Consider the following 19,454-nt stretch of genomic DNA (forward strand, 5'->3'; position numbering starts at 1 on the left):
TTAAAACCATTTCCCCTTGTCTTGCTGTTATCTACCCTTTCAAAGAGTTGACTCCCCTCCTGTTTGTAGGCTCCTTTTAGGTACTGAAAGGCTGCAATGAGGTCACTCCACAGCCTTCTTTTCTCCAGGCTGAACAAGCCCAGCTCCCTTAGCTTGGGAAAAAGGGGCATCAAGGTGAAAGGGGCAGCAAAAAGCCACTGGTGTTTCTGCACTGCACCAATGGCCTCATAACACACACAGCACATCAATAAATACTGCACTGACAGAGTCAAAGCCTCACTGAAGGATGCCAGCCCAGCCCAGCAGTGACATCTGGGAGCATCGGCTCCTGGTGAGGTTGGTACCCATCCTACATGGCACTTCTCTTCCCCTTCTACCAGCGATCTCACAGTTCTGCTGCCTGCCCTCAGCCCACGGAGACGCTGCAGTGCTTGAGAGGTACCAACAATTCAGGCAGGTTTGGGAGCAGTGTGAATCAATAAGAAGGAAGAGTGGTTTTATATCATTTATTTTTTAAAACATGAAACCCAAGCTGAATAGAAACCACAGAAATTACATTTAAGGAATTTTTTTGTTTGTTTGTTTGTTTTTTGTGTTTGTTTTTTTTTTTTTAGTATTTGCAAACCAAAAAGTTACAGTAAAAAATAGCTACATTACAATCAAGAGAACTACAGAATTAAAAGTAAAGATACAAAAATAGGGCTCAATCCTCTTTAACCCTCACAATTTAAAAACAATTTGGGTAAGTGCAGGAACACTCGAAAGAAACTAGCAGGTCCAAAGTTAAAAAATAAAAAAAATAATTATATATATATTTATATATTATATATGTATATAAAGTGGTATGATATACAACCATTATGGTTAAGAAGTAAAACAGAAAAGTTACAAAAAGGCCAGGAACATGTTCATCTTTAGGTTTCTGTGCACAGTGTCCAAGAAAAGAACTGCCCTCTGAATGATGCAACTACGACTCGTGGGGCTGCCCCACTACTAAGGGACCTGAGGCACGCGATGCAGCAGCGGAGCACCCGGACCCAACGTGGAGGACAAGAAATGGAATGAAGCTGTTTGAGGAGCCCAGGCCCCCCCGGGGCAGAGGCTGCTGGAGAAGCCTCTGTGTGAGATTGGAGGAGGAAGAGGAAGGAAGGAGTTTGGAATTGCATAGCGAGGAGCGAGGTGGTATCAAATACGCAGAGCACCTAAGAGCTTCATGCTACAGTTCTCCTCTTCTGGAAAGGAGTGTTTTGAATGTTCTGGTTGCACGGCCTTTTATGTTCTGCTTTAGAGCTGGGTGAGCACCGGGGAGCTCCAGGCTCCGTGACAGCCCCTCTCTTGGGCAACGCTCCCCAGGGGGCTCAGCTGGGGACCACACTGCTCCCCCCAACGCACAGAGCACTCATTAGCCATCCAGGCACTGCCACCAACACAGCTGATGCTTCTGCTGGACCTCCTGGAAGGAGTGGAGAAGCCACTTGCAGCTCACACCTCCATCACTTCTGGAAAAGGAGAGCAGTTGGTGATAACAGAATCAATCTGGTTACAGGACAGACTCAGCCCTGCCAGGCCCCATCTCTCAAGGTGTAAGACCTACTCCTCAGAATCTGCCAGAGGGCTTTTTCCCTCCCAGCCCAAGATGTTCAGTGAGTTACACTGACCGGTTTTGGGGGAAAGACGTTGGCTTCTCCTTGCTCCCCGTGTAGGAAGTGCTGCAAAGACCTGTCCCCACCTAAGGAGAAACCCACCTGACCCAAGCCTACGTCAGGCAGGGTGACTACAACCAACAAGCCGCACCACTTCCCTTCCCTTCAGAGGGCTCAGCATGTGATTTCTGTTGCTGCTGAAAGGAAATGATAGGACCAGAAGTTAAACATGGATTTATCCATACGGGGATCTGTACCTTGCTCATCTAGATATCCACTCACTCCTGTCTGCTAACACCTGGCAGCACCCAGAGCCCTCATGAGTGATGGCCAAGCAGCCCCTGAGAAAACATTTACTCTCAGAAAAGCCAAACTTTTCATGTGAACACAGCATATTTTTAGGGAAACAACTATGGAAATCCTGACTTAGGAATCACTGAAATCCTCATGCACTGCGTCCTCCTCAAAGCACTCACATGAACATCCTTGCATCGTGGCTGAGATGACTGTACACGGAAAATTAACAGCTATCAAATGGAGAAAACTTAAAAAGGACAGGAGGGGAAGGGAGCACTCCATCCTTCACATTTGGATACATGGATGCACGCTAAAAACCTTAGCTTGAACCCTTTTATCAGCACATAAAATGAACTCAGTTTAATAATACATACAGGATACAAACACTACAGTTATATTCCCAAGACAGCACAAGAAATTCACAGCCAAGTCTTGATTCGATTTCCTTTACAATTACAATGCAGTCTTGAACACTGGACACGAGAGTCCAACATGCTATTTACATTTCACATTGTGGAGATGTTCGTGTGCTTGGAAGAGTTCTCAGTTTCAAAAGAAAAAGTCATTCACACATGATGATGCAGTGGAAATAAACCAAGCCAACCAGACAAGCCAATGACCACATTTGTGCTTCTGAAAAAGTAACATGAAGTGCCTTCAGCAATGCAGTCGCCTCCAACTGGACGAGCCTCCCTCCTTCCACAGCCAGTGAGGTGTCCAGAGGCCAATCTCAGCTCCCCTGAATTCTGGACCCCTTTGTCAGCGACCAGTAACATGATAAATGTTCTGATAAAGTCAGCTGGGACACACCAAGCGACATGGCCTTGGCATTTTGTCACATTAAGAACAAAGACACACAGTGGAAGAGAGAGAAGTCTCTACAGCTTTCACTCCTACAGCTCGAAGAGTTTGGACTCCCTCAACCATGAATGCCATCTAGAACAGATGAGTCTTTGCCAGATAGCACCTGCTGTTCACTCAAGAGGGAGGCACAGAGTCTGGGAGATCTTGGCTTCTGAGAGTCCCCTCCTCAGACAAAATGTGACCATATGGATGAGACTGATTGTGTCACAGCCATAGGAATAGGCAAAGGCCATCTGTTCTTCAGCAGATCTACTCAGACCAGTCTGCAGAAATGCCATGCTGTTGCTCAAGGTTCCAGTAAAAAAAAAAAAAAAAAAAAGAAGAAAAAAAAAGAAGAAAAAAAAAGAGAAAAAGTAGTAACAATACTAAAAGAAAACCAAACCATTTGTCTGTGTTTCCTATCCAGCGCTCTGCACAGCATGCAGCGGGGCAGCAGAGTTCCAGGATGCTTTACAAAAGTGCAATATCCATGTCAAGTAAAGGAAGTGCTGGCTGGACAAAAAAGTACACAACTCACACTGCAGTCAGGTTATGCTGGCCTCCAGAGAGCAAAATGTCATCTCCAAAACACTCTTTCCAGTTATATTTTGAAGTCAGAGAGCACATACCTCCACATCTGTGCCTTGCTGCAAGCCCAAGTGTCGTCAGAAGTTGTTCTGGGTGGTAAGGGTGGCTGTGCTGAACCTTGGAAAGAAGCAAGTCAAGGTGGCTGCTGCATTAGATGCTGCAAACAAGAGGCACAGGCTTCCCCATTACCCCTGCAGCAGCAGGCAGTGCTGCTGTGACAACTCAGATGCAGCCCCTTCCAAAGTGCAGTCACACACGTTCCAGATTCATTCTGTACACAGCAGAGGCAATATACAGAAGCACCTGTCTTCATAGGGTTCCCCACACCCTCCAGCTTCCAGAACACTTGCCTTCAGGGAGTAGGATCAGGCCACAGATTTAGGGCACCCCTCCTTAAAATGGTAACCTAAGTAGCAATCTGGGCACATCCTCGAAGGGACAGAACAATTTGGTCTTAATCAGGATTATATGCATCTCGCTTCTTTCTTCAAAGCATTCAAAGAAGGTTCTGCTGCTCCTGGATAGCAATTCCACACTTTGGACCCTGCAAGCTAACTATGCCACATGCTCTATTCCTGGGTTTTCCTTTAGGACAGGGTGGAAAATCTGGTGCTCGCGAGCCACAGTGTCCCTCCATACACCCTGCAGCACACTCCCTGCCCTTGTTATTTGATAACACTGAGGTATGTTTCAGTGTGAAGCCCATCAAATGTGTCTGAAAGGCCTACTCAATCCTGAGCAAGAAAATCCTGCTTCCAGAGATTTACGGTGAAGTTTTTTCCCAAATCTTATCCTGTGATGCCTCTTCTTCCCTTTCCTTCTCATCCCTTTGAATGGTAAAAGCTGGCCTGTATTTTTCTCAGTCTGTTAGTCGTTTATCTTCCCGTGAGGAGCACAAAGCTTGCTTTCCACACAGCTGGTACCCTTTCACAGCAAACGCCATCATCTCAGCTACCTGCGAGGAGCAATTCTTACCTCACTGCAAGAAGGCAACTGACTTGAGGAAAGGCAGATCGGTAGATTTTGCGCCTCGTACAGCAAACGTGGGACCAACAGATCCTGAGTCTGAACGTCACGGAGGTGAAGATTAACTGCCTCTGCCAATGGCTCAGCTCCAGTTTGAGGGATATTTCCCACTCCATTTCTTCCGCCAGTTACTTAATGCCACACTCAGCAGCTGCACTAAGGTGCCCCTGCTCAGAGGTAAAACAAACTGAAGAAGTCACAAAGGAACATCATAGTTTCCCCACTGGAAGGTCATTACTCTACAGTACTACCAGCCCATCATAAGGCAGACTCCTCTTCCAGTAGGAAGCTGCCAGTGCCTGTTGGAGCACTGCTCTTCAGTGGGAAGTACAGCACCAGTGGAGGATGTTGCCCTTTGCAGGCACCCAGCTGCCCCTTTGCAAGCTTTGTTCTGCCTCGTAGCTAGAAAAATGCCTGTGTGTGCCTTAATATAGTGGTTAGCAATGTGCCTTGAAAAACAAAAACAAAGAGAATAAAAACATGTTCTGATAGTCACGACGTTATCCAGATGGCATCTGGGCTTCTGATTCTGAAGCACAGAAGATACGCTGATAATCTTGTGAGTTTGTTAGGATTGAGGCTCCAAAAAGCCTCCTTCAGTGCCAGTTCAACAACCCTGTGCTGTAAATGGTGATAGAAAAAGAAAACAAGAAGAAAGTCCAGCAGAGTTCACAGGTCACTCCTGCAGGGAGAGCTTGCATTTACTATAAATCCATCGGTGCTTGTAGCCTCTCTTGTTTTCACAAGCTGACTGTCCCATAAGACTTAGCATCAGAGAGTTGAAACTCTTTAGTGCAAAAATCCCCACCACGCAGTCTTTTCCTGGAAAAGTTTGGCACCAAGTGGGCGGTGGCTGGCTCCTGTTTGATCTGTGTCAGCCTGGTAAAGGCAGCACCTGCTGCAGAATGCCCTCTGCAAGTACCTGGGCTTCCCTGATGGAGCAGAGAGGTCAGGTTCAGAGCAATGGACAGGGAATTTAATTGGTGCGGGGATCCTCTGCTCCTTCTCAAGAATTCACATGCTAGCTACAGTGGGAAAGAAAAAGGCATTCTCTTAGTGGTTTAAAAAAAGAAGTTATCAGGGTAGTGGAGTGGGTTTTTTTTTCCTAGAACAGAACCACAGGCTTCCAAAGTACAGTGGATATGCAGTGACAGCAAGAGGCAGGGGTTTCCCTTCCCCCACACAGGGCACTGGACCAGGGGACTCCCACCATGATGCCGCATTGCGCATCAACTCAGCTTCCCCTGGTTGGATGTTGTACAGACAGCGAGCCTCTGCCTCTTCAGCATTTGACAGACTGAGCAGCTCTGCTGATCCCACAGCAGAAGATCTACCACCATCTTTCACCACATTCCTCTGGGGAACTGAAAGAGAAAAAACGCGGGCAGAAGATATTCACCAATGCTTTCTATCAGGTTATTCCAACAAAGCTGGCCCCAGGCAGGTGGAGCCCAGGGCAGGCAGGTAATCTTTCAGCTGCTTTGCCTGCACTTGCTTGCTCTCTCTTGTACATCAGGTACAACAAAGTGAAGGCTTGAATTCAAAAAGGGCTTCCACTCCATTGGGCAGGTACAAGGTTGGAGGTGTTCTGAGCTGGAGAAACAGAAGGAGCTGCACTGGATTTTGGGCAGAACAGCAGGATTGTTCTACGAGGACAGCACAGGGGCACAGCAGTTGGCACATTGTTTTGTCTGACTGCACATGTGGGTTTTTGTTGCTGTTGTTTTTTGTGTGGTTTTTATTGTGTTGCTGTTTTTCTTTTTGATTTTCTTTTGCTTTCGCATCTTAATGCACATTGCCAGCATCTGGACGAGGTTGGTTGGTGGCGAGGTATTTGGCTCTCATGCTGGAGGTGTACTGGAGGAACACAAGACAAGAAAACAACAAACAAACAAAAACAACAGAGAAGTCAGAATAAATAATATTAGGATGGAACAACAGATTGCAATCACTTCCCAGCACAACATTGGCAGCACTCGGTGCGTATCAAGGAGCTGCTGGCTTGGTCTGACAAGGAAAGTTTCACAAGTCACTGTGTAGAGCAACACACTGGTATAGCCTGCTGCAAGGATGCTGGCCAGGTCAGTGCATATGGGCTAATGATTTATCCGAGCTCTCTATAGAGAACGAAGTCCTATAGTCGTTGAATCAAAATGTGCCATATTTCACTTGGAAGAAGAAAGGGAAATGGAAATGATACAGATGTAAAAACCCACCTCATGCCTTCATCCTCTTTTAGTCATGTTGATTCTTTCAACCATGCCAGAAAAGGAGGTTGAAAAGAAAATAGGTGTAAAGTTCATTGCATTTCTCTGCAATGAGGTCATCAGAAGATTGCACGCATCACAAATGGACACTTTGAAAGGAAAGTGTGGAAGAATGAATCCCTGAGAACAATTTATGCCTGAGAAAGGACAGACCCAACCAGACTGGAAACAAGCTGCCATCCAACAAGATATTAGCTATTTAATAGTTATCAGGTGGTTAATTATCCACCATGGCATGGGATCCAGCCTGTGTACCATGCAGTGGTAGACAAGACTCCAGCCTGGGGGTGAGAAAAGCAGCTCACAGAGGTGTGAGGTGCCTTTGGTTTGGGGGTTGCTTTATAATTTTTTATTCAAAGCAAGGTAATCCCAAGCAGCTCCCAGAGGCTACTGAGATAACGTGCCATCCAGCTTTGGATACTGAGCTGAAAAGCATGCAAATACACTGCAGTAAGAACGAGAGACTCTTTCCTCTTTGTTCCAATGCGTTCAGTGCTTTGATCATGGCCATGTTAGTGCTTCTGGGATTCAGCTACCACGATACTCCAAACCAAGCAATGAGGACAGGTGCTTTTTCCTCTTCTTAATACCAGCAGGAGCTTGAATAATTCTGTAACATCCACATCTTACTTCCCAAGAGTGCTCTTCAGCATACTGACTTATTATCACCTTTAAAACTGTACCACATAAAATAGCCAGTTAAGCTGGCAAAAAGACAACTGGAAGGCAGTTCCACACCAGGAGCTATGATTTATCTTGCCCACTGGGAAAGAACATTATGAGGCATCCTTAGGCTTTCAAAAGCCTGGCTATTCAAAGGAGGTTTCAGAGAATTAACAGCATTTTCAGTTTTCCTTCAAAGACCAAACCAGGCTGAACCTCTGTACAATAGAAGAGAGATGCTGCTCCTTCAGCAGGGCTGACCCCATTGGCAGAAGATGAAGATACCTGGGGCTTATTTGCACACTTATCTCTTACTATCTTCCATAACGGGAAAACTTTCTGCAGAACGTGGATCTTAATATAAAACTCTGGCCCAGAAACAGCATCTATATTTAGAAGACAAAGGGTATACATGTTCTTTCTCTTTTTAAGGTTTTTTTTTTTTTTTTTTGTCCAGTGAGAAAGAAAAGGTAGAATATGCCAAGCTGAGCCAGTTTAAGTCTATATTCCATACAGGTTATGAAATACAATTACTGTTTCAGAAATGAAGTTTAGGGCATTATTAAAACATGAGACTAACCCAGCAGGCTCAAAGAGGCTTAGAAGTCAAAGAATTTTCTCATAAGATAAGCAGGACACATTCAGATAGTACAATGTTGAAATCTCCAGCCAAGCATCATGCTAAGAAGAGCATCTTAGAAGGCAAAATGCATTTGATTGCTCATTTTCCATTTGTATCCCATGTGCAAAGCATGGTAGGAGATGAGCATGAAAAGAAAATTCGCAGTTGTTAAGGTTTTGCAAGATGTATTTTGAAAAAAATCTTCTAGGATCATGGAAATCCCACAGATTCAGTGCACAACTTGCAGCATCAATTTTCTTTAGAACATTAACAATCAAGATGGACTGCTTGATGAACCATATTTCAATAATGTACCCTTTGTGGAAAGAGAAGTTGAAAAGAATTTGCTCCTTCTCCCCCCCTCAAAAAAAAAACCCAAAACAGTCAAGCAGAATGCATTTTTACATTCAAACCTACCTGCAATCCACCACAAGGAACAAATCAAGACTCAATAGTCAGAGTTAGGGCTGATGTTCTCTCCTTAACTCAGGATTTTTGTACCTTACACCCTTTTCCCATTACAGTTTGAACTGGTTACTCCTTCTGTTAAGGATATTTCTAACAGGCATGAAAAGTTGGGTTGAAAATTGGAAACAGAGCTAGAACTTCTGCACACCTCTTATAACCAGCACAGCACAGCTCCACAAGCATGCACCAAATATTCAGTAACTATATTAGACTCACTGCACGAATGCTTTGCTCCACATGCTGTCAGCAGCAGTCTCTCATCTAAGCACTTTAGTGCATCCTTTGCTGTGAAGCAATGGAAAGATGCTGTGGAATACACAGATCCCAACATCTGGACAGGCCAACAAATGAAGACGTATCAGCAGAAACTCGCCAGTCACGTGGATATGAAACCAAACTATACTATTCACCATTAAAATAACTTAGACTTTAGCTTCTTTTAAAAAAGAATCTAAAGGCTTCTAAGCCTGAGCACAGTTTGGAGCTAAGGAAGTCTTGGTCTCTGCTCTCAGGTGACCTGCATACACTGCCTGACAAAGCCATCATGCACACAGTTGCAGTTAGTTTCCTTTAAAGGCTTGCATAGAAGGCAAAGAACATGCACAATGCATCGATTCTTCCAGTACTCTCAGCACCCAGGTCCTATATGCCCTCTTGTACCCTTTTAAATACAGCAAGGAGGTCAATGCCTTCTCCACACTGTTGGCTACCCCAAGCAGAGGGCCTAACAGACTTCTTGCTGCTGTTCCTCCAGGTGGCTTGTGTTAGCCAACACAGCACACCTCCTAGGCACTTACCAGTCAGCTAGGACAAACACAGCTGATTGCACAAGAGTTTATTTTGCATCACTTGAAAGAAGAATCATTCACATTTAGCCTTGTTGAGGGCATAAACTTTCATAAGTATGGTTAGTGAACACGTAAGAGTGAGGTGATTAACAGAAGCAGCTTGCAAACAAAGGAATCATTTGTTGCAAAAAAAAATAAATACTAATAATGAGAATAATTGGTTAATTTTTAGAGACCATAAATTCTACCAAGTCCTGTGAACTGTGCAGATTGTGAGCACTTCATTGCTAACAGAGCTGCTCTGGAAGATCACTTACCGTGTGAAACCACGACTCCAAGTAAAAATCATTGACTATTTGTAGTTAAAATAAATACACCTCTTTGGCTACCCTGACTTTGATTTCCTGCCAGAGCTATTTTAGTAAGCCAATATAGACCGAGGTTTCTGGAGTCAAGTTCTTAAAGGTTGATCCACCTCTCAAATAGCTACAGCACAGTAGACACACAGGGTTTGGTATCATTATGAATGGGAGGTACAAATGGAGGGAAATAGCCAATTCCAGCCAGTGGGTTCTGAATTCAAAGAGATTTAAATTGACTAAGCCCAAATAACAGAGTTTCTGTTTGTTTTGTTTGTTTTTAAAGTCTTGGAAAGAATGCAATGGCTTTTTCTTAGCCCTACAGACAGCCACATTAACTCTGGGTGTGACCTTAGGGAAACAGAAGACAGTAAAGACTGAGGTCATGTTCCAGCCCAGAGGATAATTCAAGCCCAGTATAAAGACCCTAGAATTTTCCCCCCACCAGGCAGTATTTTATTTCATGGGATAGACTCATAAGTAGTTTTCTGACTTTGCTACAATACCGCCAGCAGGAAGCAGAAAGACCACCATGAGCCCAGGAGCAGTCTTTACAAGGCTTAAGACTGAAGGAAGTTGTGACCCTTCCATGGGCTCCAGCACCATGCTTCAAGACAGGTTTGTGTTCATGCACCGTGGCAGAGGGCACTGAGACATCCAGGTCAGACAGCACGCTTCCCAGCACGTCACAAGACAGGCAGACAAATGGCAAGAGGCAGCAAGAGCACAGACCAAGCAGCAACACGACAGAAAGGAATCCAATGCAAGGCTGAGAGAAGTCCCAGCAAGAACAGCAGAAATGGAGGAATAGCAGCTTTACGGACACATCTTCCTGGGAACAGAATTAAGATAGGGGTCATTGACTGCACAGGCCAAAAGCAATAGCAATAGCCCCTTTATTCCAACTGGAACCAGCACCTTCCAGTCACTGCATGGCTGTAGCTCCCTTGGGGGAACACGCTGTCCTTTACACCAGGTGAGCTGCCTGGGAGCTTTCATTACACCCTGTATTCAACCAAGCAAAAAACTCCAAGGCCTAATGCAGACCACCTACTCTTCCTGTATGCAAGTGGCTTTCTGATGGACTACTGTGAGGGAAGACACATTGGCTATCTTGGAGACTGTCAGCAACAACAGCACATTGAAAATTCAGACAGTGAAATGATGCTAAGGGGGCTCTGTTCACAGAGCCCATGGGAGATGGATGAAATGAGTTGGACATACACAGAACAAACAAAACAGTAAAAGGTTTTGAAACAGAGTGAAATAAATCTTAGTGCTTACGCCTGGACCCTTAGGGAAGTTGCCTTTAAACTGACTCCTTTCTGACTTTAAATGCAAGGAGAAGCTGCACACAGGTCTAACAGGCACTGAAATAACTCTTTAGGACAGGCCACCACTACCAACCAGAGCCTTTCAACAAATTAAAAATCCTACTGAGGAGCTTAAGGCACATGGCAGATAAACATCTGTGGTTTGGGGCACATGCTGCTATGAGCAGTCAATACAAAAAGAACAGCAGCGGGGATCAAGGGAAGCTAAAAAGTTGAAATAAGAGAACTGGTCCTGACTGAAAAGCTACTAGATTGGTTCTTGCTTTAAAGCAGCTTCTTGGGATGGGAGAACTTCTATTCTGCATTTAAAGTGCACCACTAATTCCACATTTAAGCAGTGCTCAGGACTAAGTGTTGAAGCTGTTCTCCAGTGTGCACTCTGAGGTAAAGCAGCCATGAGTGAGCCGTTGTGAGGCACGGGTCCCTGTAGCCAGCCATCACATCGAGCACCAGAAGCCTTTCCAAGGTTAAATCTGCTGCTTGAGTCTGCACCAGAGCAAAACTAAGTCATTTTAACCCTTGGCAGGAGGGAATGGGGTGGGAGGTGCAGAGGAAAGGAATGTGAAGAAATAAAAGGCACTGGCCTGGGATAAACAGTGCAGGGATGAGGAGTGGTTGGGAGTGGAGAAGGGGTTGAGCAAGAAGGACCTTTTTGTTTCCAGTACCTGTTCCATTTGCGGGCGCTGTTACCAGTATGTCCGTGCACTGTCCGAGGGCTTAAGCTGCCAGCTCATATGGCTGCTACTGTCCATGGCAGCCAAATACAACTGTGATGACGCAAGAAAGAGAGAAAAAGAGAGTGCAGCCTCAACGTGCATGAAAAATACAGTGCAAGCAAGTGAAACGCTGTGGTGTGTGTCAGTGACAAGGTGGGCTCTACAACCCTAAAGGAATAGCCCTGTGGCAAGAAGGAGAAAACAGAAGGAATGAGAAGAGGGAAAAAAACAAACAAACAAAAAGCCAGGAAAAGTAACGGACAAACAATGCGGCAGGATCATCACATCTCAGTTCTCACCATCTGTTCTCAGAAAGAAAGCTAAACGGAATGCATCAGCTCGCTGGATATACCCTATTGACATGGTGAGCTCCCCTTCTCCCTCCCACTAAGAGGCAGAGACACGAGCATTAGCATCCTCCTATCTCTCTCCTTCCACAGATAATTTCCCATAAACAGGTCGTGCAAGTTCTTCTGCCTCCATACGATCCCAGCCACCTACTATGGAGAGCTGTGAGTACAGAAACAGAAAAGTGCCCCTCCTCTGCTGACTGCATCTACTGCAGGACTGCAAAAAGGATTTTCTCTCTCTCCACCTATCAGCATGCCCTTCCAGAAACCACACTTATCCTACAGCCCATTCCTTGCTTCACCGAGGCAGAAGCTCAGTTGTCTACAGGAGCAGCAACGCACTCTCCTCCTTCCCCTGCTCATGCACTTCCCTATAGACCACACAGACTGCTGTCAAGTCAAGTTCCCCTGCAAAAATAAAAATAAAATCTCATCTTTATCTCCTCCCAGAAACCAGCCTAAGGCACCAGGACTCAGTTCCCCTTTCAGGGTATTAACGCAAACAGCTACCGAAGAACCAGGAAACATCTTGCATAACTAAATCCCCTGCGGAAAGGAATGTGCTTTTTTTCTGAAGCAGAAGAGCAGTAGGGGAAGGGGAGGCAGGATCTTGGCCTACAGACACAGAAGGAACATATGTCTTGGCAGTTCCAGAGGGATAGTGGCAGGAAACACCAGTGGTAAAGCAAGCTCTTGCCACACCACACTGCGTGCAACACGTCAGCTCTTCTGAGGATTTCTCATTGCTGAGAGCAGATAACACTACCAGAACTTCTGTTCAGAACACCAGGCAACAGGAAAAAAAAAAACAAACCTGTTTGTATTTCTAAGAAGGTTGCAAGAGATCTGGCCAACTACCAAGTCAAGGATCACCTTTCCACTATTCTACTTCATCTGTGGTGAGATGAACTGGTCATTTTGAAGTGAAAACATGAATGTGATAATCCCCCTTCCCACCATAGTTCCTACTCCTTCCTCCCCTCCCCGTGAGTTTAAATCATGTGCCACTACGTGCATTTTCTTTACCTACACTTGAAGACTGGCTGATTACTAATCATGCTACTACTCAACCTCTGCAATCACACCACCAAGTTAGCGAGCACTGTGATGGCATGTTCTCCAAGTTCTGGTGTAAGTAATGTTCACAGGACATCAAAACCTTCCATGAACGTGTTTGTTTTTTTTTTTTCTTCCCCCTCCATAGGAAATTAAATACAAAAATAGCTTCTAAAGAAAGTAAAAGAGTTGTAAAAACAAAAGATTAAAAAAAAAATCTCAACAACAACAAAAAATACAAGTTTCACCCCACTGTCTTTTTAGGGCAAATTAAGGAGAGAGGTTCAGCAATAACTCTGAGCTTACTGCTTTAACAATCTTCTTTTTAAACTTAAGAAATCAGTGCAGTGCCAGAGATAGCAAGAATAATGCATGCAAGTGAATCATCCTGCTGAAGTCACCCACCAAGACACTCATGCATTTCAGTGGTGGCAGGACTGGGCCCATAAGATTACTAATGTTAATAGATTTAGTTTTATTGTTTTTATGTGCAATGTCAAAAGTAGCACAGCTAAGTTTTGCTCTCCGTGGCAGGTGAGACGTGCCTTGTCTATACTGCTTTGATTTATGGGCCAGATCCTGTGTTGGACTGCGCAATCAGCTCCCTTGAGAGTATACAGAAGTGGTAAGTGTGTATTCCCCAAAGTCACTGAAGCAGAGAGGAGCAGTAAAGAGAGACTTACTGAGGGAGGTGGGGACTCCCGGCCAATGAGCGGGGTATTCTCACAACGGGGGTTCTGGAAATTTGCATTCTGGCTCCTAGGAAAGGAAGACACACATGGTAATGGGGGTACGTGCCACACTTCTCCAGGGAAGGTCTCTGACAGTGACATGGGACAGAGCACAGCACCCCTGGAATTACTGCAGCAAATCAGTCTCCCTCAAAGCTTTTCTTACAGGCCAGGTGGATCCCCTTCTTCAGTCACAAAATTTGTGCTCAGGCTAAGGAAAATATCCCTATCTTTACGCTCTTACTCAGAACAGCCCACACTGAATTGCAGGGAATGAATTAAAAATAGGTTTGTGCGAAAAATCTGCCTCTCTACAGTCAGAACTGCCAAGCTGCAGAATTGGAGATAAAGTAAGGACAAAATCTAAGGGGAAGAACAAAACGATGTGCCAGCCCAAGAGATGGGCCCCAAAAGGGAGTCAGAGAGCCATCAGGGTTTGGCACTTCTGGAGAAAGCTCTGAAGGTCCCATATGGACCAGGCAGCTCCAGACTGCAACAAATACCAGAGCTGGCTTCAAACACAGGGAAGGAAAGAGCCTGCAGGTTTTGCTATGGCTCTTGGTCTCTAAGGAGGCTTAAAATCTTCTGGCAAAACTGCTCTGTCTGAAGAGCCGAGCCTCAAAGGGATCAGAACCATTGTGCAATAAGGAGCCTGGACAACACTGCTTCTCTTTTCTGTGGACAGATGTCTAAATCCCACAGTACAAAGCAGAGGTATTATTTTTGAGTATGCTGCCTAATACAACCCTTTCTACTGCAGTACTTTTAGGCTATTCCAGGAGATGCTAATCAGAAAACATGCCTTTTGACATTTCAGACAGAATCCTTCATCGCTTCCACTGCTTTGTTGAAAGTACCAGCCCTGCAACTACAAAATCTGAGCGCAGCAACTTGGATGAGATGCAATTCAGCCTTTTTGTCTGGATACTCACATGTACTCCGTGACGGGAGCATTGCTGACTGTGTGTGCTGCTGCTGGAATGCTGGTCTCACTGCCATAACTACTCCCACAGCTATAGAGGCTGGGCATGTGCACTCTGTAAAGATTATCGTGTGTCTGTCTGCTCCCCTGAGCAGCTGATTCTTCATCCCCATCATCATCTGAGCTTCTGCAAGAAGGAAAAGAAGTTCCTCCTAGAACCCTACAATTACCCCACACGTGGGGTTTGCAGGAAACCATGGCAATCCTAGGAACCTCCCAACCATCCTCCACACCTCCACATTTATACCCAGTTGGGATGCCTCAGGGTGGCAGTGTCAAACACAGCCTACACCACTGTGACTCAGACCTCCCACAGATGCCATCTGGACTTTTAGATTGCATGATCCCCTGCAGTCTCCCTATGGTCTTCTCCCAGGGCTTAGCAGACAATATGGTTCTTCAGCTGCTCAGTCGCATAACCAAAGAATGGACATGCATCCCCAAAAATACACAGTACTTTGGAAAAAAATATATGTAAAAGAGGTAGTAAGGATGTACTGCCAGGCATTCTGCAAAACATCCTTCAAACTGCAGTCTGTCCTTCCATTCCTTGCAGCAATGTCCAGAGGGCTTTTAAGGGTAAGAGTCTGAAGTTCCATTATGGTTGCACAGTGTCTCCTTCAGCTTCTAACAACACTTCACAAGTCTCCACATGTATTAAGTTGCAACATTTGTTTCTAGAGCCTTTCTTCCCCCAGAAAGGCCAGGAATTTAAATCAATTTTAATACAGAGCAGAACTGCTTGCAAGCTGATTTCCTTTTCCCCTTCCCATCTTTCTTCTGTCTCTTCGAAATAACACACACTACTATTTTATTTCCCTAATTATGGGATGAAGTATCAAGATCTGAAGTACGTTTTAGTGATACTGGACAAGACTAGAAAAAACTCTCAACATGAAACATATTGTTGCTGGGGAGAGACATGATGGGCATCACTAGAGCATCCCCACCACCACTTGCAGTTTCTGCACCACCAGGTGGCACTGAAGATTTAATCAGGGAATTGCAGCCCGTACAGCTTCTTACAGGCAATAAAGTATGACATCCTCCACCTCCCTGAGGGAGCCAGAGGAAGAAGCAGTGCTCCAGATAACGCAAGAGGGAATCTTTCAGTTCACAGCAGCAGCCAGAGCCTGCTGGGGCTGATGGTATGGGCTGTGTAAATCTCTCTCCCTCAAACAGACTGCCATTCTCTTCTTGAAAACGCCTCCACAGCTGTATGTGGAAGAGCCAGGGAAACCAGCCATTTTCTGCAGCAGTATTCTGACACATTTCCCAAGGCTTTCTCTGTGGGCACTGCAGGCCTGGCGGGCTCTGGCTTCCTACTATTGTTCTGGATGTTCCATTTTACTTTGAACCTTGAGCTTAGGCTCAGACCACAAAAATCATGTTTCAGGACCACAGTGGAGAATTTGCTGCACAGTCTATAATAGTCTTCTACAAGAACAGAAAACCCAAAGCTATTTTAATAGCTGCATATGGTACAGCAGCCAGTTGCTGAGGCCCCGAGAAGATTCACTCAAGGCTCATGATCAGCCCTTACCATCATTACTAGTAGTTCCAGCAACTCTGCTCTTACATGATCACCACCAGTGTGCAAGCATCTTATCTGCCCATGCTATGCTTTCAACACCTATTAGCTATGCAAGTCAGTTGCCCTAGTTTTAGCAACGCCAAGAAAGGCAAGTGCGAGCTGCTGCTCATCCTAGCTCTCTTCCCCATACTACAACAAACGCCAGAGCAATGCAAGAGAAGAGGTATTGTACTGAGAAGCACATAGTTCAAGCATTTGCCTTTCTCTATAGCTATAATCATTCATCTCTGACTTGACTCTAGTCCTACAGCGTACTGAATACTCTTTACACACAGTATTCCAGCACAGTGAAGTTGAGATGTAAATATTAATCACAACCACAGCATAAGCCAGCAGTTTTTTTCCTTTGGACCTGTGCTTAAGAAGGCCTCACGCTTGTGGGATCACATGGGAAAGTGCTCCAGATGCTCGTGGGCACAAATCCAATAGCTAGTCTTCATTAGGAAAGAGCTCTACAACACTACAGGTTCTAAATCCTCTCTATACCTCTTTTGCTGCCAAGTGTGTGGGACACTGCACACAATGGAACTGAACATGAGGGCTGTGACAAAGGAGAAGAGAACCAGGTAGATGAGGCCTTCCACTCCATCATAGCAAAAGCCCGTCAAAGCCTGGACGTAGTCCTGGAGAGAGAAATGAGCAGAGTTTCCTGGTCACTAGAGAGTTAAAACCGAGTTCTAATTCAAAAGCCTTCCCCCCAGACCATGTTCTCTGAAACAATCTAGTTCATAGCTGCATCTCCAGAGCATATTTTAATTTTCATTTTGGAGACCTCAAGTGTTTTTTCATAACTTCCCTTTTACCTCTACTCACAAAACCCAAAGCAAATTTAGACATGGCAGTAAGAGATTAAAGAAAAAAAAAAAAAGGAAAAATCCAAGATAAAACTTATCCACCCAACTTAAGTCACCACATTTTTCAATAAGCCTCTCAGCTCCTTCCCTCTGTCCTATTGCCCAAGAGCACAAGCATAGATTACCTATGTCTATACTTCCAGAGATGCAGCTAGGGCAATAGTTTGATCATGCTTTGCTGCAGTTATAAGGCATTTCATGGGAAAAGCAATAAGCTATGAACTAAGGAAACAAGCTTAGGGTCCCTTAACCTTACAGTTGCAGCTTGTAGATGTAATGAGACGTTACCTGGTTTTCTACACTGATCTTCAGACACAAAAATACAAAGCTAACTTGATCCAAAATCCCATTCTCCTTTCTGCAGGAGTCAATCAGTAAAGTTGTTACAAACTGTTTTGGCACACCAGAGATTTGGAACTCCAGAATAATCAGTACACTACAGGCTCTACACCCACTTAGTGCTTTCTTAACGCAAGCCCAGTTACTGACTACTCACCAAATGCAGACTCCGACAGTCTACTAAAGCTGTCAGTTGCTGCAAGTTTATCTCTGTTGAATTTAGAACCTCCTGGATCCGTGCAAGATACTCCTGTAAGCAATAAGCCCAGTGATTATTATGTGGAAGCAGCTTTGCAGAACCTGATAGTGGGCTATGTACACAGGTAAGGAAAGTACAGGGAGAGCAAAACTGAGGAGTTACCTTGGAGGTGGGATGCTCTCTGCTTGCTGACCTCATGAGTTCCACAACATCATCTTGCATTTCCACCAGAGCCTTGTGACTCCCTGACAGCTTCTGCTCAACACAAAACAGTAAGTGTTTCAACAACTCACGGACCAGCACAACTCCTGGGAGTTAAGACTTAAATCTGGCTAGCAAACACTGAAGCGTCACTTATATGAATGGTTCAACTTCAGGAAAGCTCAACTGATAACGTACGCAGTTCCAGTAGCATTAAGTTCTACTTTATTAAACTGGAAGAAGTACAAATAAAGCACGCGTGCAGAGCTGTGGCCAATGCCAGGGCAGAGGGGCAGGAGAAAAGGCAAGACAAAGTGCTTATTTCTCCCCACAGCATACAGATGGATTTTTCTACTCAGTCAGATGGCTGAGAAGGAATCAAATATTAAAAATTGTTTTCACTGGGGTACAGTTTTCACACCCCATTAAACATCCATGGGAATTTCACATGCTAGAGCATGTCAGAGAGCATACTAAGCAACCAGAAATGCAACTGATAGCAATGGTGCACAGCCTGAAGTGTTCTTCCCCCATCCTTGAATACACAGAGGAAGATGAGATTTAAAAAAAAAAGATCCTAATTATAAACTGAAGCAGCTGGTGTCTGCTGCACAGTGGGTGGTGTGAGTTCATTCTGGCCTCTGATACAGAAGACAAAGTTTGGGATGGGCCCAGGTGCTGTTCCTCAGCCCCCACACGAAAGAATAATGACTCACGTTTATACTTCAGGATGCAAACCCTTGAACATCCAAGGGATTTAAGAGGCATATGTGAGAATTGCTCCCCCACCCCACTTCGTTTTGGGAGTGGAGTGTTGCCACTTAAACCAAAAAGAAACCGCAAGAGGAGATTCAAAGCAGGAAGTCTGCAGGTTCCCACTCTGGCATGAATTGCGGTGCTCTGCCTCCACATTGCTGCCTTGGAAGAACACTACATAAACAGAGATACCATGAACAAAAGCCACGGTCCTCACCACATCACATACAGCTCCCTCTGAAGGGCATCCTAGACCATACAAGCAATAGTGATGGTGGAAAACAACTGCTCACTATATCACTTGCACAGCTGGAAAGTAGGTACCAAAGCTTTACCAACAGGTGGAGTATTTCCTACAGCTAATACCTTGCAACTTGCTGCTTGCTGGCACCAAAAGCATTTAACCCATTCCCTGCTTAGCAGGATGCTGAAAAGTGGAGAAGGAAGGTGGGCACAGTGCTCACACTCACCTGCTGGAAAGGGTTGGGGTATCCAGTGCTACAGGTGATGTAGTAGCGGAGAGTATCTACAAAGACAAAAGAGAAAGTCACATTAGTGATGTTGTTCCATTATTGCACTATTTTATGGCTACCAGAATGGAGGTGTTAAGTCCTGAAAGCAATACACGAAATGAAAGTGAAATGTAAATGAAACCACTTCCCTCTCTCTAGTGCATGGAGGAAACTAGAAAAAGGGATGCAAGCTGTCTTTGGGGATAAAGAAAGAATTGTTTTCTGCTCCCCACAACAAAGACTATTTGTTGTTTTGTTTTTTTTTT

At 44.9% G+C, this 19,454-nt stretch overlaps 1 protein-coding gene across 3 annotated transcripts; it reads right to left on the bottom strand.

Annotated features, from left to right (window-relative positions):
* Nucleotides 1-490: 490 nt before the first annotated feature.
* On the bottom strand, nt 491-19,252 carry LOC100549894 (protein tweety homolog 3-like). 3 transcript variants are annotated; one of them, XR_004161518.1, is made up of 9 exons: nt 19,147-19,252; nt 17,882-17,974; nt 17,678-17,770; nt 16,814-16,950; nt 14,684-14,860; nt 13,704-13,779; nt 11,564-11,665; nt 4,347-6,254; nt 491-3,488 (listed from the first exon to the last, which is right to left on the bottom strand). XR_004161518.1 is itself a non-coding variant. In XM_010719635.3 (8 exons), exons 2-7 carry the CDS (start codon nt 17,939-17,941, stop codon nt 11,585-11,587), a joined length of 624 nt encoding a protein of 207 aa, XP_010717937.1. In that variant the 5' UTR covers nt 17,942-17,974; nt 19,147-19,252; the 3' UTR covers nt 491-6,254; nt 11,564-11,584. The 3 variants fall into 3 exon arrangements, 2 of the variants coding, with proteins under 2 accessions (XP_010717937.1, XP_003210623.2); XM_010719635.3 differs by having other exon boundaries at nt 491-6,254; XM_003210575.4 differs by lacking the exon at nt 11,564-11,665 and having other exon boundaries at nt 493-6,254; nt 19,147-19,251.
* Nucleotides 19,253-19,454: the final 202 nt, after the last annotated feature.

The sequence above is a fragment of the Meleagris gallopavo genome, chromosome 16, assembly GCF_000146605.3.
Source record: "Meleagris gallopavo isolate NT-WF06-2002-E0010 breed Aviagen turkey brand Nicholas breeding stock chromosome 16, Turkey_5.1, whole genome shotgun sequence".
Classification (NCBI taxonomy): Eukaryota; Metazoa; Chordata; class Aves; order Galliformes; family Phasianidae; genus Meleagris; species Meleagris gallopavo.

Coding starts and splice junctions, on each gene's coding strand:
- LOC100549894 (XM_010719635.3), bottom strand. CDS start 17,941: ATGCAAGATGATGTTGTGGAACTCATGAGGTCAGCAAGCAGAGAGCAT. Junction 17,771..17,881: donor GAGAGCATCCCACCTCCAAG/GTAACTCCTCAG, acceptor TATTGCTTACAG/GAGTATCTTGCACGGATCCA. Junction 16,951..17,677: donor ACTGTCGGAGTCTGCATTTG/GTGAGTAGTCAG, acceptor TTCTCTCTCCAG/GACTACGTCCAGGCTTTGAC.